The following is a 24,384-nucleotide window of genomic DNA, read 5'->3' as shown; positions in this document are numbered from 1 at the left end:
TAAACAGCCTGTTCCAAGAAGCAGGCTCTCGATAACGTCGATGAACGAACCAATTCAAATTCGCATCCCCACACCTCTAGCTGAAACAACTGCAGCGCAGGTTATCATTAATCATGTCATAATGATCTCACTTACAATTCTTGAGCAAGCCCTCAAACCGTTAGAGCCAAACTATTGAATTTTTCTCAGGTTTTGTTTTTTTATTTTTGGGTCACTGAGATGACCAAGGGAGGGAAAAGAAACATTAGAAAGCCAGAAAAAGACATACATAGCCATTGTTAATATCAGAAAAGTGTTTTTATCAGCCTTTACATGGTCTGTGTGCCACTATTATTAAAAATGCTGACTGCGAAAACCCATTTTCACAGGAGACATTTTACATTTGCACTTGCTTTTCTCACTGCAGGCTGTGTCATGTCATTTTCTGCTCTAGCCAAACTTTGACTTGTTTAACTTAAACTTAAGAATAATAATTTAAAAATAAAAAAAAAAAAAGTCGGTGAAATGAAAAACACCCAGCTGTAATCTCCCTGTGCTATTTCATTTGTATTTTGCTACATACTAAGTATGCGTCAGATTATTTTTATATCAAAAAGGCCTCCCTGTAAAGCATAAGCAAATTAAAATGGCGGACTCTGCACTCAGGGGAAGATGCATCCTTTACTCCTTACATCACTATGTTTTTGTCAGCTCTGTCCAGGCCACGCTCACTTTTGAAGACAGCCAATCATAAAGGATCTGATTTCTTTTTCACTATAATGATCGATTTGAACTGCTTCTTCTTGATTCAGCAGTTAATCATCAATATCACTGAGAAGTCCTGTTTAGGAGCTTTAAGCTATTTCCTTTGACCACTTTTCCCAGCTGTCCTGTTGCAGCAGTAAACAGTGCAGGACAGAGCTCGGCTCTGCATGTGAGAAAACACTAACTAATGGCAACATTCCTACATAGCTCTTAAGTTTGGACTGCAGCAGATGTTGGTTGTTTAAACCAGAGGCGTGGCTACATTGAGCTATCATCAGTGCTCATGCTAATTACTTTTTTTTTTTTTTTTTTTTATAATTTTACGAATCAAAATAAAAAGATTATTTTGGGACTGCGAACATCAAACTCACAGTTTCTTCCTTTCAGGAAAGACATAAGTGATTCAACTTTCATAAATGAATTATAAATAGAATTTAGGTTAAATCACCATGTTGTAAATGTTGCTAATTACGATTTTGCCAGAGCTTCATTTGCCATCTGCTGCACCAAATGCACAAGACTCTAAGGGATTTTTTAAAGGCATGCTTGATAATGGGCTATTGTAGAATCTATGGAGAATAGATTTAGGGAATTCAGTTGACACTACTACAGTTTTCGTAAATCCCTGTTCAGTCGACACTGCCAAGGTACAACACCTCAACATTGTTTGAGCCTCAACTTAAGGAAACAAAACCACAACAAAATAATTTCAGACATTTTTGTCAAGCAAATAAAATGCATGACAAGTAACTTGACATCACTGACAGCAACATTGTCATGCTTGACGTTAAGATGAAGTGCAGAAGTGATCCCTGGAAAGAAATGAGCATTTCACATTGTCAGATATTTTTGAAACTCCTGACAGATTGTGATATGTTATATATAGAAAAGTGTAGTAGTTACTGTGGTGGTTTTATGATCTTGAGTTTCCATCCACCATTTGAAAGTTCCACTGAATGTCAAACAATTTTCAGAAGAAATTTCAGATACTTTCTTATAAATATATCTTGAATAAAATATAACTTGGTAACACATCACAGCAGTGACGCTAACAGGTGAGGTGAAAATGTACCTGTTATGTTCTTTTACCTGCTCTGGTGCTATGTATATGTGCTGTGGCTGCACACACACAGAATCCCTTGCCTTATGCTCTAGTCAGTTCACACATTTCTTTAAGTGGACCCAGTTCAAAAAGCAAACACAGACACACCGTAATTACAGAAAGCACACACACACACACACAGAGTACAGTGACACGCCGCCTCACTGAAGCAAATTCAGTCTTTAAGAACTGTTTTCAAAGGAGCCTCAGTGTGCATCAACAAACTCGCAGAATGTAGACGGGAATGTGGGTTGTATTTTCAGCTGTGGCCACTTCTCACTTCATTTATTTTGCTAACAACAGAAAAACATATACTCTTTACTGTGCCTGTGGTTGTAGTGAAAGCTAGCTTTTTGCATTCTTTACCAAGTGAAAGTACACACGTGTGTGTGGGTGTGTATGCGTTTGTGTGTGCGCGTGTGTGTGCATGTGTGTGCATTGAATGGAGAGGTACAGTAAAGGGGGCGTGGGGGGCTGTGATATAGGTAGTTGTTGCTTTTTCTTGTTAAGTATGACAATTTCTGACTTTAAATATAGTAAGAACAAAATAAACCACTTCTTGATTGTCTGCCATATACTTTATATACAGTAAATGTTTTCTTATCTATTTTTGTAACAATAATGGGGAAGAAATTGTGTCAAGACAGTCAGTAGTGAATCAAATAACCCACTCTGTGAGCAATACTATTGTGGATTGCTACTCTTTTTGTTTTAGTTTACGTTTGAAGGATAAAGTAACATGATTATGTATTAAAGCTTTGGTCCTCCTTACATTTCTATCTCTAAATACAGACAGGGACGTGATGGAGACCAGCAGAGCTCATGTCAAATCAATCTGTCATGACTTTGACGCTTTCTAACAGCGCGAAACAAAAAGCACAGCCTTTACAGCACAACAGTGAAACACACCATGTGAGAGACTGGCAGTAAGATCAGTCATACACATAAAGAGAAGATGCATTATTTGTATCCAGAATAAGCAGCCAAAGCTATAAATTCAGTTTCATGATTTTGACATTTTTGTTTTGTTTTGTTTTGTTTTTTTATTTAAATGCGAATCATTTTATAAACCTACAGAAAGGACTCACACATCTTGTGTGTTGTCACAATTATTTAAAAAAAAAAAAATCTTAGCACCAAATAGAGACAAAAATGATAATTGTGTTATTTTACAGTTCACAAATTAAGACACATAATTTTCCATTTTGAATTTCAGACTAAATGAAATCGCGTGAATGGTTTCCAAAGTGAAATATTGCATTCAAGTACTACTAATTTTGTGAAATTTAAAGTCCACCATCAAGTAATAAGTAGTTTGCTTTTGAATTAGGTAGCGAGCGTCTTCTAACCATTGAATGACTAAGGCCTGTTTCTGCACCAAACTGCACCTCGCCCTTTGGTGTTGTTCTTGTCTTTCACAAGATGTGTTTCTCTAAAAAGGTTTTTAAAAAGACATATTTATTCTTTGCAGTATTGTTACTTTTGTTTTCATGTACTTGACACATTTTAAGTACTCTTCTGGCTTTTAATTCTGATCTAGAGTTTTGTTTTGTTTATTTTTTTTTTCTCAGAAACTACCTATGCCACAGATGGCATTGGTGCCTTACTGTTTTTCACTCAGCTACCTTGTGTCACAGTGTCTTAATGTATTTGTAAAAGTATTTTTCCTCTGTACTTAAGGCTGAGTTTGACTTGTAAAATGTCTTATAAATTGATTCATGATAGAGACAGTTTATATGTGATGATATTATTGTTTAAAAAATAACAAGGAAAAAAATACATCTGTTGTAGTTGGGTTTTTTTTTTTAAACCACATACTGCATCTTTGTGTGTGTTAGGCGATCAAATGCATGGTGCAATAGCTAATATTTCATTTGTACTTGGAGGTACAGGGGGTTGCTTGTATGACAGAGCTGAGGCTTTACTTACATTAAGGGTTTGGGCTTTTGCCTCAATTTGGCAATGTGCAGCTCGGCGTTAATAAATGTAAGGCTTGCCTGGTGTTGCCACAAAACAGCCAACAGGTGGAGCAAGTATTGCATTTTTTTATTATTAGTTTTTATTTTTATCATGTGGCCAGTTGGTAAATAAGAACAATTTTGAACTTAAGCTGTTTCAGAAGCCGTGAACTTTTTAGTGTCTGCGAATTTGCATGAGTGCTGCAAGTTTTTCTATTTCAAAAATCCTGCCGCTCTCATGGGCACTGCTTGACTTGTACAATGTTGGCTCATTTCACTGTTCTGTTCACAGGGTGAAATAACTATTCAGCTGTTGAAATGAAAGCAGTACAGAGTAGTGTTACTGAAAGAGAACATGAATGGGGTTAGTACATGTTAGATGCATTAATGAAAAAGACAAATGCGCATATGCCCAGGTGGAGCAACCACTACTACCTTTAAGTCCAAATCTGAACATAGTTGTTTGTTGTTGTTGTTGTAAATAATGAAAAGGCATACTGGGAAGCACTTAGGATGAGTGTTTACACTTTGGCTTGCTGCATCTATTGTGCAGACAGATAATATCTTTGTAACCATTCGTTTTTCCTTCTCTGCAGGGATTTTGTTGTGATGTAAGACACCCCTGCTTTGTGTGATCTCGGCACAAACGTAAATTGTTCATTTCCAGTTATAGCTGCAAAACAAAAACAAAAAAAAAAAAAGAAAGAAAAATGATAAAAAGGTAAAAAAGAGAAGAGCAAGACCAGACATATGAGGGATTTTGTGGTGTTTTTTTTTTTTTTTTTTTTTTTTTACACAATTAACTGTGTTCTCCAGCACATTCCACAGCTGAACACAGAACAAAGCGCTTAGGGGAAGAAATGCTGGAAAATAAGATTCAGTGGCTGCTGCTGAATCAAAGGGGAAATGCATAACAGATGAGAGGGGCTTGCTCCCTCCCCTCTCTTTGTCGGTCACATCCCTGCAGAGCAGATATCCAACACACAACCCATCTAAAAAAAAAAAAAAAAAGTGTTGAAACGCCTTCAAGTGCTGTCGGAAATATGATGATTAGACACTCAGTGCACAGGCCCAACCAATGTGGTTTTAATTAGACATTTCGAGGACTATTAAATGAAAATGGAAACACTGACGAGTAAAACACTGGTAAAGCTGGTGATGTAGGGCTTTGCTAATGATTTATTAATAATTGGGCTTACGAGGGAGCAGGAATTATTTATTAGGTGATACTAATAAATAATAAACAAAGCTGAAACATTTAGCTGATTGACGTTGACAGAAAAAAAAGATGTATCAGATTTTTGAGCAGACCTGCACTGAGCACTGAAGTAATTATCAGAAAGTCTGCATCTATTCTGATGAACAAATGGCAAACCTTTAATCGTTGTTGGCCTTGAATGACTGTAAAATGAATTATGGGAGTATTTTTGGTTGGCTTAAAATTTTCAGAACGCAAATGAACAACTGTTTGATGGAGTCAGCAAGAAAGCATTGAGCAGATGAAGCGATAGTTCTCATTGCCCACTTTGCCGTCAAAATATATGAAGCCTATACGTATTTTTTTGAATGAATGCGAAAAACGTTTTGGTTCCACCTTTAACATTTGTAAAAGTTGTTTATTTTACTCAGAAAATCTGGTATCATTCGATTGTTAGATAAAGCAAGCAATCTTAAGAGCACTGAGGAAGATTATGTAGAAATGAATCAATAATGTTAAAAAAAAAAAGAAGAAGAAATCGTTAGTTGTGCTCCCTATAATAATCAACACAATCAGCGATTCTAAATCTGCTTTGACAATTCGACGGCTGTTCGCTCTCCAACTTGTTGACGGGGGAGACGGAGGAGGGGAGATGTCTAATTTCCGAGCAGCCCCTGAAGCCGGCTTGCTTCGGCAGTAGTTGACTGGAGGGAGCGGAGCTGCGTCGCTGCTGTTTTCTCTCCGCCGCACATTCACATTAACTGTCAACCCGGCCGTGACGGAGCCAGCAGCTCGGGACCCTCAGCCGCCGTGAATGGACTAGACTACCGCACCACCGACACGGACACACGTAGCCTCTTCCGTTTTCTTTTCTTCTTCTTAAAAAAAAAGAACAAAAAAAAAAAAAAAAAAACACTTCACCGCGGAGGAAGCAGGGAAAACAAAACAAAACAAACAAAAACAAAACGCTGCCAGCTAAAGCAGAGCGCGTGGGGATGCTTCACGCGGGGTCTGGCGAGAGAAAGGCGCGCGCGCTTAATGATTAGTATTTGGACAAGTCGCCAATTAGGCGGTAATTACGTAAGTAGCGTTTAAACAGACTGCGTGCGCTTCGCGTGTCTGCCGCTCGGCTAAAATTAGAAAAACAACACGGAGCCGGCGGAGGACACATAGTATTTATTCAGCGGGACTTTTCTTTCTTTCTTCCCTTTTTGTTTTTGTTGTAATTTTTTTTTTTCATTTTCATCAACCCACCTTGGATTTCAGTCGTTAAACCACAAAGCAAGTGTGGAGCCGAGGACGACATTAAAACAATTCAAGACAGGTAAGCTAACGTTCCCACGGCTACATATGTCCAATATGTAAGTATAAGGTCCACCGCATACAGAAGTTAAGGTATGTAATTTTGTTTTGTTTTGTTGTTTTTTTGCCACCCTAAGTTATCCTTCTCACATACTCGCTTGTTATTCTTTTTTTCCCCGTCTCTCTCTAATACATGAGGTCCAATTTTTATGTGTCTTTGTTTACGGGATGTAATAATTACAGCATCCATCGGGAGTCAAACTAAATTTTAGGAAGTGCACATGTCGTCGCCCATATATAATACACTGTTACAGTCAGAAGGAAAACAGTGAGTTTGTTGTTAAGTAAATGAAAGAGATCATCATAAATGGTAAGGAAGTACTTTTACTGTAGTAGTTCTGTCCACTCCAGTCCAGCATCTATCAATGTAAACTTGTAATACACAAAGCTGATTGAAATTGAACATGTTTAAATTGATTCTGTGTATTTTTCCAAAACTGTATCAGTCTAGACAACGTGGTTAATGTATGCAGTGTCCCCTGAACTAGATAAAGGTGTATTATATTGATTAGATGTGATACTGCAGGATTAATGAGATTCGTGGCAGCCAATGGCTCATAAGTATGACATGACAGAGACCCTGGTCTAACACATTATGCAGGCTGACATAACCAGCCACCCTCCTGGCATCCATCCAGCCTCACTTCATTATTTTGTGGGGACAGCACTTGGCTGCAAATCCCAAAGTGGCGGTTGCCTGTATTACTGCTGCCTTCTGAAAGCACGGGGTTTAGGCGATTTAGCTGAATTCTGAGCTGCTGTTGTAATTCTCTCCTTGATGTCATTTCTCTGCTTTCTTAGACTTAGTGTCACGAGCATCGACTCTACTCAGAGTGGACTATTAGCACTTTGTTACCCTCATTAAAAACGATTAAAAGGAAAGCAATTCCAGAGGAACACATGTTGTGAGTTGATATCATTAATAAACTATTTCCCCTCTGTCTTTAACCATTTTATCGACTGTTTTGATGAAACGGAGGCTTCTACTGCAGACGGCTGGTAATAGGGTTGGATGCGCTTCACCTCCACTCACTGCCAACAACATCCGGAGTCACTTGCCAGGAATTCCACCTTTGCTATTTGTTTCACTTGGAGGGAAAAGTGTGTTATGTGGAATATAGGGAGGCACGCAACAGGGAAGAGCATCCAGCTCAGATTAGACTCACAGACCAGGGAAGAGCGGTTGTAACAAGAGGAAACACTCTGGCTTTGCAGCATGGTGGACGGGTTCCTGGCATCTAGCTTGGGCTAGTCCGATGCCAGATTTCTTCTCTTTGCCGCCTGCCAAAGCCCTCCACCCCATCATCTTTATCAAAAGCCCTTGCTGCGATTTCCCTCTTTCATTTCTGTCGCGGCGCTATCAATCATATCTTGCTCTCAGCAGACTCTTCTGCTCATTAAGGATGTGAACCTGTAGGTAGCCTGCAGCCCCCTAAACATTCATCTCTCTCAGCAGGGTGCAGAGTCTCACATCTGGAACAGCATTTCAAAACATGGCTCTTAGCAGACATGTAGTGTAAGCTGAAGGAGATTCAATACATTTTTAAAGGCTGTCTTTCAGCAGACGCAGTGCCAAGCATAAAATTAACATCACTCGAAGTGGGCTGCTCATACACAAACCTGTAATGGTTTGTAATGTGCCAGAAAGGCAGAATAAAGCAGGTGCAGAGGGTGAAGTATATTCCAGTGCAGTCACTGTTGATGATAGTTGGCTGGCTTCATGTCTCATTCCCTTTGTCCCTCTCCTTTGGTGCTCTGTTTTGTGTAAAAGGTTTCAGCCAAGACAAGTTGAGCTGATTTAGTGCGTGTGTGTGTTTTTTCTGCTAGTGAGAGAGAGGACTGCAGGGTGTAGCCCCAGACTTCTTTCTTCCCCTCAGGCTGCTTCCCTGTCATGAATACGCCTTTGTGCTTCAGAAAGACACACAACTAAGGTGGACAACTTAAGAGGAGAGAACACACATTTGTTTCAACACAAGTGTAAAAATAGAGGAGCGTGTGACGTGACCTTTATTTATAGCAAGAACCTTATGACTAGCATTTGCAGCCTGCACCTAAATATCCGTTAGTTACTTAAAAAAATATATTTTCCCCAGAGATCATCACTTTCCTGTATGTTTCTGTAGGTAATTTAGACCTGCCCCAAAGTGTTCCATTTATTTAGATGATATTAAGGCAACATATTCAAACAGTGGTTTGAAATGTACAAGTAGTGTGTCATTTCCCTTAAGTGGTCAAATATGTGTAATTTTGGTGGATTTTACATCCCTTTCATTAGCTTTGAAGGTGTCCTTCAGTTTCATACTCTATTGCAAAGAACATAGTTTGAAAATCCCCTGAACGTTGTCTGTTCAGGAGTGTAGAATGGATTACTTGAGGATACTGTAATGTGACAAAACAAGTTTTTTTGTTTTGTTTTTAAAATAAGCACATGCCGATGCCCTTGTCTGTTTTTAATGTGGTGCATCCACCTCTAGGAGAATGTCACTGATGTACCCACAGAGTCCTGGCTTGCTAACCCTCACAGCCACAACAAGCCATTCCCAGATAAACCATAATGGAGCTCCGTACAGCCGCCTTGTCACAACACATGTGTCACCACTCACCAAGAAGCGTGCCCCATGAAACCCTTAAGGGCTCTGAACCCAGCTTAGTCACGCCACCGCGGCCAAGACGGCCCTCCACCATTTGCACACGGCTCTGATGCCTCTTGACAGGCTGCAAGCTGGCACAAACAGAATTGAAAATGCAACAAAAAAAAATTGATATCATCAATATAAGACGGCATAAGAGAAGAATGGCAGAGGAGGCTCCTATTTGGTTGGCTGCAATTTCTAGCCGTTACCAGACTACCCTTAAAACAAACTGAAACAAGATGGTTGATATGGGATAGAATTTTTTCCCAAACCCCGAATTGCATTCAATGACAGGGTCTATTTACACTCTGTGTCAATCAGGACAAATTCTCATGGGCAAGAATCCCTCCCTGACCAACAGAAAGGCGGGCCGTACAGAGCCAGTATAGATGTTGTCATAAGCCCCAGTTATAATAGAACTGGAGAGACTCTCTTTGCTGAAAGTTGAGCAAAGAACAACGCTGGTGTTTTTTCTTGACAATAAAAATGTTCTGTCCTCCTGACTGGCTTTAGCAAGGTTGTTTTGTTTTTGTTTTTTTTTTTCTGTTTACCCAAGTGGCGGTGCTGGTGATGTAAAAAAATGGTATGGATGCAGAATCTGATTGGTTGAAGTTAGCTCATAACAGCTAGCGATAGGCAAAGTAAATCCAATCAGCTGCAAAGTAGTTTTTTTTGTTTTTTTTTTTAAGAGCGTCCTATCTCCCAAACAGTTCGATGAAGCTTTCGCAGATGGTCCTGTGTAACAAACCATCTGCAGATGTAGAAATTAGATTGTAAATACAACATATTATCACCGTTGGATGTAAATCATGTGTAATCGTCAAATGTGGATGAAATTACAAAAAGTCCAAAAAACATTGCTTAGATCACACTCAGATCACGAACATGTGCCTGCTGTCCTCCTCTTCATTATAATTTCAATTAGGCATAGAGATATGCACTAATCTAAGTTCCATCTGGTGTTATTTTCAACGCCTTGAATTATACCACACACACATAATTAGTGTATGTTGCATCATGTAAGTGCACTTTGAAAAAATAGTGCTGCTTATATTATGAAAAGAGGGCAAAGATATTACACTGCCCGGGTCTCTGAAACATTTTGTGCGTGGACATCCTGTGCAGAAGTTTGTATAGATGTTTGCCCATGTAACTGTAAGAAGTGTTTATGTGTGCACTAGGACTTAAGTGGTATGCTTACTAAAGCACTGTAGAAGAATTTTGGGGGAAGCTGTTTTACCTTAATGTAAATTAGGCCCCCGCGATTCGGAAATGGAAAAGCAGTAGAAGATGGATGGATGGATGGATAAATGAGGCCTAACATGTATTGCATAAGGCAGAGAACTGATTTTTTTATTTATTTTATTTTTTTTAAGAATCTGAAAACCTGCACAAATTCCAAAGCAAGGACATAATGTCACACATAAGTACATAAAAGGAAAAACCTTTGAGGTTTCCCGCACAGCATAGTTTTTGCAAAAGCCTAGAAAGCATTGATTGTTTTGGCATTGATTTATTTTTTGAGCTTGCTTCTCCAAAGCCTCTTTAGCTGTTATGTCTGATTTGCCCACTGTGGTAATTCTCAGTGTTTCTATGTGACTGTGGTCCACTCCAATAATGGGGGGCTAATTACTTGCTATTTGAGTGTCTCAGTTTTGATTCATGGCGTACATGCCTTGTTGTTGCCACTCTGAAGGAGAACTTGATGTCATGAAACCTATTATCTATTCTCTATCTGTGCTGTCTTGCTGTGTGCTTCACCCTTTGATGCCGGCACTTGCACACTCTCCACCCCCACGCCACCAGGCATATTGATGGAATAAAGCTTCTCCATACCGAGAAGAGGTGGGTTGAATCTTGGCTTAGAGTTCTCAGTTACAGTATGATGATCAAAATCATACGACCAGCTCTCCTACCATTTATTAGTCATTAGCCTGCTTTCTTCCTGGTATTTACCTGTAGTTTTTATGTGATATAGATACTAGATTGATATTATCTATAGTAAGTAAATAATTCAGCTATTAGTGATGTGCCAGAGATATCTTATGATAATGACGGGCGAGAAAGGATTTGGGGGGGTTTGTTTGTGTTGGGGTTTTTTTGGTCGATTTTGAACATAATGTTTTATTTCTGTTTGGAATGAAACTGAATGTCTACAGGATTTCTAGAAAACTGTTTTACAAATATTAAGAGTTAAGCAAATCTACATAAAAAGCTGGAAGTGCTAATTCTCTAGTTGGGTGTCATTAAACCGTGGCAGAAGATAAGGATGCAACAAGATGACTTAATTTGAGAGTCCCAGTCAAAGGATGGGAAAATATGTAGATTGATGGAAAACATTCATGTTGTCTCATGTATTAAAATTTGTGTTTAGGTTTAAGCTTGAGTGACATTACATTTGCATTTGCATTTACTTGTTGTTTAGCATGATTTATTCACTCAATCTGTTTCTGTTGCCATTTGTTACAGTTTGCATTTACTGATTTATTGACTCAGTGTAAAATTCAAAAGTATTTCTTTACATGTCTGTTCATTCATTCATCTTCCTTCACTTATCTGTTTCCGGGTTGTGTGTGGGGGGGGGGGTAATCACATTGGGCAAGGGTGGGGTATCCCCTGGACAGGTTCCAGTCCATCACAGGGCCAACACACAGAGACAGACTGAGACCAACAATTACTCACACTCAGACTTGTGGACAATTTAGAGTCACAAATCAACCTAAATATGATGTCTTTGGACAGTGGGCGGAAACCGGAGTACCTAAAGAAACCATGAGGGAATTGGACCTTAGCCCAAAGTGTTTTGTGTCAGATTTGATTGGATTTTCAAAGTAACTTTTGCAGTTGCACCTACATTTGAAATCTGAGTGTGCATGTAATACAAGAGGCAGAAGAGAATTTAAAAGGCTGAGCATCAAAGCTTGCAGGTGACAGGAAATCCTATGGTGAAAACATACAACAGGTACTCCACATGTGACAGATTTCTGTGGCTCTGTCCCTGTCAAAACTCATCAACATTCTCTTTCTGTGTGTGTGAGCTGAGGCAGCAGGCATCAAATGAAAAAAAGAAATGCAGGGGAGCAGGGACGGCAGCAGCAGTACTCAAGTTTTCCCTCTTCTTGGGAGATTCAAAGTTCCTGCCGTGAGATCACAGAGCTCTATGGAAGCTTGCTGTTGAAGCTCCTGTCAGCGCAACCACAGGCAACTCTTTCAGGGCTACGCCCACTTATCTTCTCACTGTGGAGATGTATCACTTAGATTTGGTCCACCACACAAACTGTCACTGTATGTGTGCATTTGTATTTGTGTCGCACAAATACACATGCACACCTGTCTGTGTCTATACAGGAATAAGTACTGACATACACAGGCACTGACACTGACAAGAGCTGACATTGTCAAGAGTGACTTAGAGGATTTTTCTCGCTTTGTACATATGCACAAGGTTACCGTCAATGCAGTTCTCAGTGTTTGATACATATGGAACGCATTTCAGTGTTCCATATGTATGACACTCCTAGCAGTTTGTTCCATCAAATTGGCCATTTCCTGTGAAGTGTCTCACCAGTAAAATGATATGTGAGGCATGGCAAATGGTTCATCGCTGTGGTTGAGCATTACAACCAAAGTGCCTTCACTTTGTCCCCAATTCAGTTATTTTCTACATTTATTTGGTCTGTCAGAGAGATAATATGGTATTATCAGAAGTTGACAGTTAATCACAGATAATAATAGTTAATCCTTGATAATGCATATGTGTAGATGTTAAACATTATTCTACTGCTTCATTCATTCATTCATTTTCTACCGCTTATCCATTTGCGGGTCATGGAGGGTGCTGGAGCCAATCCCAGCTCACATTAGGCAAGTCGCCAGTCCATCACAAGGCCAACATACATTTATTAAACTGGTTCTTCAATTAAATGTTGGTATAAACTGATTTCACAATTTGGAGGGAAAAAAAACAAGGCCAACATACTGAGACAGACAACCACTCACACTCAGATTTGTGGGCAATTTAAAGTCACCAATAAACCGAAACATGTATGTCTTTGGACGGTGGGAGAAAGCCGTAGTACCTGAATACTGAATACTCAGAGAACTTGAATACTCCACAAAGGACAGTTGTAACCACTATGCTGCTGGCCTTTTTTTTTTTTTTTTTTTTTTTTTTTTTACATTTTTGTGTGATAAATCATACAATTTGTCATTATTAACTGTTTTCCAGTGTGTAAGCACTTCCATCTCACACAATTTGTTGCAATCTTGGAAGATCCAATGCCAAAGCATGTCAAGATTGAGGCAGGAAAATTGCCCCAACATGAGTGAGAAAAAATATATGGACTATATTTTTGTTTAGGACAGTAAGAATTTTTTGTACAAAGAAGAAACATGTTTGCCCAGGAACACACAAGTATGATTAGTGACTATAATCACTGTTCTCAGTCTCTGTGCAATCATAACACCGTCATGTGTTTTATCAATAACATTTTTCATGAAATTATACAACTGTTATCAGAAATGTGTAGTGAAAGTGTGTTGCACTGTTTTGGTCTTTTTTATTGGGGGGGGTGGGGGTGTTGGTTTTGATCTTGATGCACAGGGTGTGTGGTAATGGAATACGGCAGAACAAAATCTAAACAACACACTCTTACCTGTAGAATTCCCTATCCTGCAATTTATCTTCCTGATTCTGTGTGTGTTGTGAAGACCCTCTTGGGCCGCCTGGGATCTGTTTTGATGTGAAAACCACAGACATGAACTCTTTTCACTGCTATCTGTTCCCCTAAGGGTCGGAAACACTTACTAAAAACCTGGCCAAAAGTACAGGGAGTAAACACTTGACACGTACACACACACACGGGGTAGTACATGCAGCACACACTCTGTCAAACACATGCTGGATCGATTAGCATTTTTGAGGCCACGGAGAAAATTACTTTGAGAGAGCACAAAGTTTATTAGAGACATGTTTCATACTGCCCCAGAATCACAGTTGAATCAAAACTGCCCCCATGTTTGCCTGAAATATCATATTTTCTTCAGGTGTTCTTTACTAAACGCAAGGTTTAGAGCAAGTAAGTGGAACTTCAAAACACTTTTAAAAAGCAACAGCTTACAGAATGAAGATAACAAGCAGATAAGCTGAAAGCTCCCCCGTATACTGTTGCACTATTTACTGTTAGGCTGCTTATTTTTCAGGTTGCTATTTGGCTCTGAGCGAAGGGTCATAGTTTATCCACCTTAATAACACAAATGCATGTGACCAGAGACAGCACTACTTTCGTCTTCAAAACCTCCTTTTGATATTGAACAGCATTTGCGAACAAAATGTGAAACAGTGCTCATATCTGAGGCATGCAGCCCAGCAATGTCTGCAGGGAAACAAAAATGGATTTGCTGAGTCAGTCCTTAAATTCAAAACTGCAAAGTTGAATAGGAAGAGGAGGAAGTACACAATTAATTTACTATAATTTACAGTCACACTTTTCACAAGCACCAGACCAGTATATCTGCTTGGCTGATGGTAGATTGAAGATATACTTGGACACGTGTCAGCCAGTAAGAAAACAATTCCTGAAAAGTTATTTGAAAACAATGTGGACATTAGACAATCATCATTATAATACTCATTAAAATTTTAATATTGCTTTAATATCAGACAGAAGACAAAAACAGACTGCTAATTACTAGCTGGTGTCCTAGATTTTACTGTGAGACAACAACAGCTAGCAAACTCATTAAGCTAATTCGGCATCTATGAGCTGGTTAAAGACTTTTCTTGGGTTGACCTTTTAATGTTTTCAGCTGAATTTTAAATGTCTTTAAAAATGGTTATGAATTTGGATTTCAGCAACTTGTCTCTAAACTTTTTTTTTTTTTTTTCTGTACTGAAGCTAGCAACCAGCTAGCACCAGCCCATCTCATCGCAATCCGGTAACGACAGACTGTAGCCTCCAATCAGACCCAAAGACCCAATGCTGCTTAGAGAGTGTATTATAACTGCTGTATTGTAAACACAGTAATGGGGATTTTGGGGGGATTTTGTTTCCATAGATGCTGGAAGTCTGAAGAGTTTTTGGTATTTGTTTCCAACAATCACTACCACCTATTACCTAACATCAAGAAACCATTATGTGGTGTAGAACACATAGAAATAGCCTGTTAAAGATACTTTTATTAAGATATGTTGTATCCACATCCATGCTGTTGTGTACCACATCATCCGAAGAGCATACTCCTGACACCCATCTAGATTTGATGTTGTCTAGAGGTTGCTGCTCTTTTGAAGAATGCAATCTTTGTTGAAATGAAAATACCATTAATCAAACAATACCAAAATTTAATACAAATCCCAAATTAAAATCTTCAAAGCTGCCAAAGACATTGAATAATATTAGGATGTGGATGCCAAAAATAGCTTGGCTTGAGGAAGATAAAATAACACCTACAGTATATGTGGGAAAAGTAAGAATCTCACATTAGTGTTGTGGTCCTGGAGCACCTTGGTTGACTGTCATGGCCTTAGCTGACTTCCTCTCCAAAATATTTGAGGGCACTACAAGCTGTGCATGTCTGAGTGTGTGTGCCTGTCTATCTTAGCGCTGGAGGGAGTGAGTCAATCACAGCAGCAAAAATCATCCCTGCGGGCGATCTGTCTCCACTCATGACAAGGCTCCTAAGGCACTTATCTTTCCTTCCCTGACTCATTCCATCTATCCATCCCTCCCTCAGTCCTCCCTTTATCTGCTCCTCCACCTCTTCCCATTCTCCTCCTCCTCCTATTCTCCATCACTCTGCCTCCCTCCCACGGTTTGTCTCGTGCACTGGCACTGCAATTAACTTCTCATCATCAAAGGGTGTAATGAAAAAGAAGGCGAGATAGAGAGTTAGACAGAGGTAGGGAAGCTGTGAGAGAGGGAAGATAAGAAGGATGAAGCCAGAGGAGCTGTGACTTAACAGAGGTGAAGCAGTGCCTCACATACACACTCAGACACACATACACTCATTTACACATGTACACATTCACAGGTACCTTTTTTTTTTCTCAAAATACACACTCTGTTAAACACAATCTCACACACACGCAGTCACTCTCACATTCCTGTGAGTTGCAGACAGAAATAGAGAAAGAGAGAGATGATATCCCCCCAGGAGATTTTTCTCTCCTCGTTCCTTGTTTTTATTTCTCAGCCCGTTTCTCCCTTCCTCTTTCACAGACGCACACACACTTGTTCACAGTCTACCCCCCTCCTCCTCCTTTTCTTTGAAGAACAAGAAGTATTGCTGTACATGCAGGGAAGCTGCTCTGTCGGTATTCCCATTGTTTTGTTTTTTTTGTGTGTGTGTGGTTGTGTTTTTTTTATATTTTTTTTCTTCTCCTTTCTCAACCCCCCACCCACCCCACGCACCCTTCCTGGTTCAGAGAGCTGTCAGCTGTGACCGCTGTTGAAAGGATGTCAGTGACAGAGGGAGAGAAACACAAGGAGAGAGCGAGACATTGAGACTGGGGGATGAAAGACGGTGAAAGAGGGTGGGGGCGATGTCGAGATGGAGGTCCCTACGGAGGGCAGAGGGAGTGATGGCATGCTTGTTTCTTTGTGCCCAAGCAAACGTAGTAACAGCAGCAGTGAGTGGAGGTGATGGAGAGGAAAAAAGCTAAGGGTAAAAAAAGCAGCTCGGGGGGAAATGAGAAAGGCCAAAGCTGCTAATTAACCATGGCGCTAGCGCTTGATAACAGTGACATAATTGGCCCTAGTTGGTGGGCCTTGGTGGGGGAGCCCTGAGCAGCAGAATATAGCTTGCACAAGTGTGGTTTAACAATGACAACAGGTGATAAAATGTGAATAATCCATAATATTACATTGGGGATTGAGGCCAAAACAGGCTCCATCAAACTAAAAAGACAACCTCATCTCTTCCATCTAGATTTTCTCTGTAGTTCAGCCATATGCAGAGATTATCGGTGAATTGTTGATTTGAACCATAATATGTTTTCTCATTCCCTAAAATTTGAATTTGCGCTTTCAGCAACTGCAGTCCATATTACTGTTAACATAAGCTGTGTTGCCTGAAGTGTAGGAAATGATGTGCTCTCTGAAATACAGAGCTGTCTCTTCACCTCCTGACTGAAACCTTTGCTCGAACCTTAACCTGAATCCCACTCTCTGCATCTTCTTTATGAGTTAGGATAAGATGGGGTGTAAAATTTACAAAATAGACAGATTAGTGATTCAGCTGCAGCAATACAGAAATAGTACTGGGTTTTTGTAGTTGGCTGTTGGCCTGATGAATCCTTAAAAAATAGAAAATGTAAAGCTCCTCCATGTAATCCATTACTCCCTGCAGCTGGTAGATAGGGTTGGTAACAGCGACACAGTCTGAGGTGACGTTTCAGTGGTTTTAGGTGTGTCTGATTAGTCTGTTAAAAGCAAACACTTGAAAAGAAGCACAAAGAAATAAAACTGCATCCAAGCAAAGCAGGGAGCTTATTGAAGCGGACATTTTAATCAGCTACCCAACAGGGGTAAGGCTGAGATGGTGTCGCCTCAGTTTGGTCTGTCAAGATGGTTTGTGGGCGATGACGTCTCCTCGTGTGGGCAGGTGGAGGAGGGGCAGGAGGAGCTCTGAGGAGGATAGTGGTGACAAGGAGGTCCAGCCGCTTACGCTTCAAACAGCTGGCTTTGCATTGTGCATGAAGGGGAGGAAACAACAGCGAATCAAATGACAGCCATTCATTGTGATCAAAAGGACGATGCAGTGTCTCACTGCTGGTTCAGAGAACGACTTTGGCTCTGAGACTCCTTGGTTTTTTGATAGCAGGGCTTTGTTGTCAGATTGGGGGGGGGGAGCTCAGTTGGTGCTCACCACTAAGCAACGTTTCTCATGTTTTGTCCTACTTACACCACTTAAAAAAAAAAAATGTAGTATGACCCCAAATATCTGTGTCAAGTAGAAAAAAAAAACATCAACATTCAAATCAAACCTGCAGTGAGCCTGTTGAATACCTTTTGTGAAGTTGTTTGCCTTTTTCTGCTGGACCCACTGACCCAGTCAGTGCACATCTCTTCCTCCCAGATTACCATGCTATTGACGCAGCTTCCCAGTGCATTTCCGCTTGTGGGGTTCATTTCACTGAGCAAATTGGTGTCAAACATCTCGCTGACTACCCAACCGCCTAATCAATAGGGAATTCATGGTGTGAGTGGGTGTCATCTCTCCATCTGTGTCCCACTTGTAACGTATCACAGAGTTGCCAGCCATCTGCCAATTTTTAGTATTTGCCATTATTGTCGTTCGGATTTCTCACACAGCTTGCATGGAAGCAGGTTCCTCCACACAACGCCAGCGTATTTTCCAGTATCACAGGCAAACTTGTTAACATTTACCACATCATTAGGAAAACATATGCAAAATGAAATCCATGCAGTGACGTGTTCATTGGTAATGTAGTTTACAAACTGGTGTTTATTATGAAAGATTTTCTAATTAACATATACAATTGGAAATGTTCTGTTCCCACATTTTTGAGCTGATGAATATTTACTTTGAGTACAAACCTGTTGTCCTCTCAGTTGGGTGAATTTCAGATATTTTTTTTTATTTTTCCCCAGATCGAAATTGGAGAGAGAGATGACCCTTGTTTTGTCAATGAATCCCTTCCTGGACCCAGAAGGAGACCCACCGCTCTCCACGTATCCGCCCATATGGGAATCTGAGCGCTGTACCAAGACTTGCCTGTCAAATGCCCCACCATGCAGCTCCGAAGAGCAATTTACACAAGGTACACATGCCAACACAGATGTTCATTCAGTCGTTTATTGAAGCTTGACTTAATCAGATACTGTTCCACAAAACAAGCTCAGCCTGTGGTAATTGAATAGATATTCAAGGAGTAAAGCTTGAAACGAGACGGTTGCACCTTCACTCCTGAAAGTGATGAGACATATTTTATGGATTGAGCCTACAGACTATTGCGGCTGTTGTAACTTTACATTATCAAGACATACAGTAATGCTTAATCATATGTCCGTAGTGTTAAATTGCCATGCCTTTCAGCTGATTTATGGTCATGTTTTGCCACTCAGAGCCCTCTTGCAGACGAATTCCTGATCATGTTTCGGTGTCAAGGATTGCATACTTCAAGAGGAAGTTTGTTGATGATGATGATGAGCCTTCATTCAGTTTCAGAACATACTGCCAGACTGTAAGTATTACTACACCGATACTGAAATCACAGTAGTCTTGTTCTCCTTTAAAATCTTACTGTTCAGATGTGACTTTAAACCTACAATGTCTTAAATGTTTTAAACAAATATACAGGTATTGAAAACTGATTATGATATTTTAGTTATTAATTTCATTTTCTTTTTTTCTTTTTCTGTCTCTTAAAGTTATTATAATTACGTTATTACAAAATCTTCTTTGGTTAAAGTGTATGAAAAATATGCATCTAATTAAATGAATATAACTATTGCAGAGTAATAGCACACTGGTTGATACTCTGTCCAAAATCACTATTCAATCAATAACATATTGCAATCACTGATAGAGCCGCCCTATCAAAGACACAGCTTAGCAGAGTTTCATTTTGGCATCTATGAAAGTGCACCGCGGGTGTTCTAACAGTTACAACAGTCCATGTAACACATAAAATCTTGGCTTTGTTGTTCATCGTGTTTTTCATTTTCTTATCTTCTTTCAAATGATTGCTACATATAACTATTCTCATGAAATTGTCTTCTATTCCAAATCTCAAGTCAGATTTATGTAAATACTACACAGTTACAAAGTGGAGTGATTTTAGAATTGAGGAAAACTTCTTTTGGACCTTAACTCACGTACAGCTGCTGATTGATATGATCAATCGGTATGATGTGTTCCCACTGAATCAGTATGTACGTGGCTATTTAAACAATTGATCAAAATACATAGATCTAATGGAATCATATCCTTTAGGTTGCACCAGTTTTGGAGGAGCGGGCCCATGTTCTGCGTCTCTCCCTGGAAAAGATGAGATTCATTGACGACCCTGAGGCCTTCCTCCGACGCTCTGTGCTTGTAAACAACCTTCTTCGGCGTCTGCGAGCTGAGATCCTGCTACAGAGCACGGACTGGTGCTTCCCACCAAATGCAGCATTCGCCCCTGGCCCCTGTGTCCTCCCAGCAAATAACAACCCTGCTCACCAGGCCCTCCATGGAACATTACCCACCCGGATCTGCTTAGCCCCCCAGGCTGGACCACCCTTCAGGAAGCGCTTCCGAATGGTCCGTGGAGGACAAGGGGAGCTTCGCCCTGACTGTGCCCAGACATGCTGCTGCATCTACGCAGCAGCAGCTGCTGCAGGACACTACCTCCACCTCCCCTTCTCCATGTATGATGCAGCGCTCTCTACCTGCCCATCCACACCGCACTCATCCTCATTTTTTCAGATAGCTAGCCATAGCAAGTTAGGGCTGACCGTGGCTGTAGAAGAGCGTGATGAAGAGGATGAAGATGTTGAAGAGGAAGAGGAAAATGAAGAAGAAGAAGAGAGGGAAGAGGAGGACGACGAGGAAGATGATGAAAGGCAAGCAGGGCCTTCTGTTGTCAAAGACAAGTCAAGACAGAAAAGCAGGACTAGAACCTTGCTGGGTCATGCACGTACAAGGACAGAGGAGGACAGCTGCATGGCAGGTACGTTAGAAGAGGACGAGGATGGAGAGCAGGAGGAAGAAGAAGAGGAGGAGGATGAAGAGGAAGAGGAGCATGTTGGGAGACCCTGTCATTGGGTGTCAGAAAGGGAGCTCCACAAAGTTAGCTTTTGGCACCGCAGGGCTCATAGACAATGATTGTGCTTTCTGACAAACTTTTCATTCTGCTTGAATGAAAATGTAACAGTGATGACTATTGTCATCAGCTGAAGGTTATTCAGATGAAGACGTGAGCTAACTACACTATTATGATGCCATATCAGCTTTATTTTAATGCTCCAATATACTCTACACAAACAAAACAAATTCAACTCTTTTGCTTGTGTTAAAGTTGAATCAAAAAATCTAGAATTCATGGCCCCAATTGGCATTGGAAATATTTCTCAAGCAATCATTGTCTCATTTGGTGGGATCTAAAATCCCAAAGGTGAAGTGGATCTTGCTATTGCACTGTCTCCAAGACCATTTTCAAGCCCCGCAGCACGAAACTAAAAGTCTCAAATGGGGCTTTATATTGGTGCAACGGTCTCATTTCAGGACCCTAAACAAGCATATGAAATGAAGGGATGTGGATACACGAGTGGATACTTCTGTGCGTGTATGTGCGTGTGGGTGTGTGTGCGCGCGTGTTTGCAAAATATGATGTAGCATTTTAAAACTTGATTTTAAGCTGTTCTTTTTATTACACATGGGTTACACATCAACAATGTGTGCCTGCTGATTTTGATTTTGATTTTGATTTTGATGCTGTCTCAGGCAATGGTGAGTGACTGTGCTGCAGTGGTGGCACAACATTTATTCTTCAAATTATTTCAGAGACAACAATCACAATCATTGGAAATGTTAAATCGCAATTTCAAGTGCCTTAGTGTTTTTATAGATACATGTATATTGTGTGTTAATGTAATTGTTCTTGTTACAAAGTAGCTATCATCTGTTCCAAATGACTGCGTTTGACTAAAACAGGGCATGTAGTTGAATGCAGGGGTTCATTCAAATGTTGTTGAAAGGTTCCAATTTCAATTCAAACTAAATTTCCACTCCCAAAATGTGCTGTGTTTTCAGTTCAAAATGCATGTTTTCTAGCCCTACCTGTCTTGACGATGCTCAAACATAAAGCCAACCTTCAAGGACACTTGGCAAGGCCTTGAAAAGCCAAGCTAGCTCACCACATAATTTATACATTTATTGTATTTGTTTGATTAAAACAGAAAAGGCTTGTTATAGTTTGGTAGGTCTGTCCATTGATGTTCAGTAACCAAGAATGTACTCAATCACCAAGCATGAAAACTGGATCTTATACTCTGATTTTAACTGTTTTAACGTCATCATTACACTGAGAGACTGTAAATACAGATGAACCAGTGTATGGTTTTATCTTTATCCTCCCAGTCACTGGAGGCTAAAGGTTCTTGCCAATGGGATTCAAGAAATTCATTTATGTTGACCTCAGCGTTTCCCATACATTCATTTATTTATAGTGGCAATATGATCGATTTATAATTTTTTTCATTTCAGTTGCTATTTCAACGAGTCATTCAAGAAAATGAAATAACATGTATTTATTTCTGTTTCATGTGTCTTTCAAAGGTGAATCTTTGAAAAACACTGGACCCAGTTAGCCTCAAAATTTAACAAAAAAAAGCTGTTGAATTGTGTTTTGGTTCTTTGTTGTTGTTGTTGTGTTTTTTTTTTTTGTTTGTTTGTTTGTTTTTCAACCAAGAGCCTAAATATTTGATCATTATTGACAATATGCCTCTCTGCTCTCTGGTTGACAGCAAAGTCAGAAGATGGATATTCCTTCAATGTGAGTTGATTAGCCAAGAGGACGACTGGACTAGCCTGGCTCTGTCCTGATGTAACAAAATGTATTTACCAGCACCGCTAATCTTCTCAAGAAATGTCCATCCATCCATCCATACATTTACAGTCACACCTGTTAATCCCTGAATTAACATCGAGCTTGGTTGAATGAGATCACATTTGTTGGCGAACACCGTCAGCCTGTTTGGGTACTGTCTGTCATTGTAAGATAAATAAGTAAACACAGATCCATGAGATATTCCACAGTGCTACCTTGATGAAAAAAATCAAGGACTACCAAATCAAACCAGATCTAATCTACCTATATGAGCCTTTCTGTCACAATGGCATGATCAGTAGTTTCTTATTCGTTTGTATCTGTTTGACACTTCTGAAGATTACACTGGTGATAAACCCACACCAAAGTTGTTAAAAGAGTAAAGATGTATTTGTCAGATTTTCTTTTATGTTTTTTTTTTGTGATCTATACTTAAATAATTTGGATGGTCTCATTTGGTTTGCAAGGTGGATTTATTCCTCCCTTGTCCTCTCTTTTCACTGATACACAAAACTGACAGTTTGCATCACTACTGACATCAGTGCCATATCTTCAACAAGACGAGCCGAGAACCAGCCTATTTAATTTGAATCCCCGAAACCCTGTGATTATTGGTGGTATTTTTGAAAAATGAAAGAATTTGATGAAGCAATATTTGTTTCTGACACAAGAACATGTAAAACTGCATTGTCTGTTATTAAAAACAACAAAGGAGCGTGTCTGCTCTGATAAATCTATGTGATGTTCTGTGACAAGTGTAAAGATCATTAAAAGAAGTGTTGGAAAAATCCAGCTTCCTCCTTTATTTCTTCACACTATGATCATGCTGATTCTTGCAGCTCTCAAATACAACACAATGACACGTGCGTGCGTGCGTGTGTGTGTGTTTTAATTTAGGTGTGTGAATTCCTCTTTATTGCCTTGCCTCCCTTCCTGTCTGCTGTTCAGTGGAGTGCAGCACTGCAGCTTACTGCTCGTGCCAAATGTCTCTCAGGTGTCACTTTGCTGCTCGATTCATGTTAATCTTTTTGACATTATGCTCAGAGCAGTCACCTCCACACTCCTCCCTGCGCTCCCTGTCTTATCTATTGTTCCTGCAATATTCACTTTTGTTGCAACATAAAATGGACCCTTCTTCCTGTATCCCATAGAACCTGGAGAGAAGCCAGAGACTATTTGACAATATTCTTTTCATACGAGCATAAAGCAATCTAGGCTTACGCAGTACTGTCATCCACTGGCATTACTGGGCTTTTTGTTAAATGTTCTTTTGATCCAGTAATAGTGCTCACTATGTGTGGCCTAATTACTGGATTATTTCTAATACTGCACAGGTTTTGCGCGACATTGCTCCGGATTGCTTGACAGCAGCTAAGCCATTGTAGCACATGATGTAGAGAAAATATGCGTGTGTGTTGGGAGGATGTAGCGGTGTGAAGTGGGGAGGTTAAATCACGGGTCTGAACATCTTGACAGCTCTGTTGCGAAGGTGAGGATGGGAGATCATCTTTTCATGACACCTCTGCCGCAGGGCTGTGTGTGTATCCTGCCGCTCAGTCTACCCCATCTTCCTCCTCTGCTTCTGATCCATCAGTATCACCGGCTCTCTTTTCATCACTCTCACTGTTAGCAGGCTGACCTTTTAGCAGATAAACTGCTGTAAAAAGCAGCATACTGCACACAACAACGATTTACACATTTATTTATTTGTTTTTGTCATCTTGTATGAAACCCACACTGAGAGGAAAATTCAGTGGCATCTTTACGAGCTACTGCGTCGTCGTCCGGTAGTACCCAACCTGTTCTGTCCGCTGCACCTCAAAAGCACCGTC

The 24,384-nt window shown here is 40.1% G+C and overlaps 1 protein-coding gene across 1 annotated transcript; it reads left to right on the top strand.

Annotated features, from left to right (window-relative positions):
* Positions 1-5,715: 5,715 nt before the first annotated feature.
* On the top strand, positions 5,716-22,371 carry sertad4 (SERTA domain containing 4). The gene is made up of 4 exons (XM_029494142.1): positions 5,716-6,326; positions 18,612-18,781; positions 19,086-19,204; positions 19,957-22,371. The coding sequence occupies exons 2-4, from the start codon at positions 18,631-18,633 to the stop codon at positions 20,827-20,829; spliced, it is 1,143 nt and encodes a 380-aa protein (XP_029350002.1). The 5' UTR covers positions 5,716-6,326; positions 18,612-18,630; the 3' UTR covers positions 20,830-22,371.
* The last annotated feature ends 2,013 nt before the right edge of the window (positions 22,372-24,384 follow it).

This window comes from Echeneis naucrates, chromosome 22 (assembly GCF_900963305.1).
Source record: "Echeneis naucrates chromosome 22, fEcheNa1.1, whole genome shotgun sequence".
NCBI classification, from domain to species: Eukaryota; Metazoa; Chordata; class Actinopteri; order Carangiformes; family Echeneidae; genus Echeneis; species Echeneis naucrates.
The sequence above is the reverse complement of the archived record's forward strand: the minus strand, read 5'-3'. Positions and strand labels throughout refer to the sequence as shown.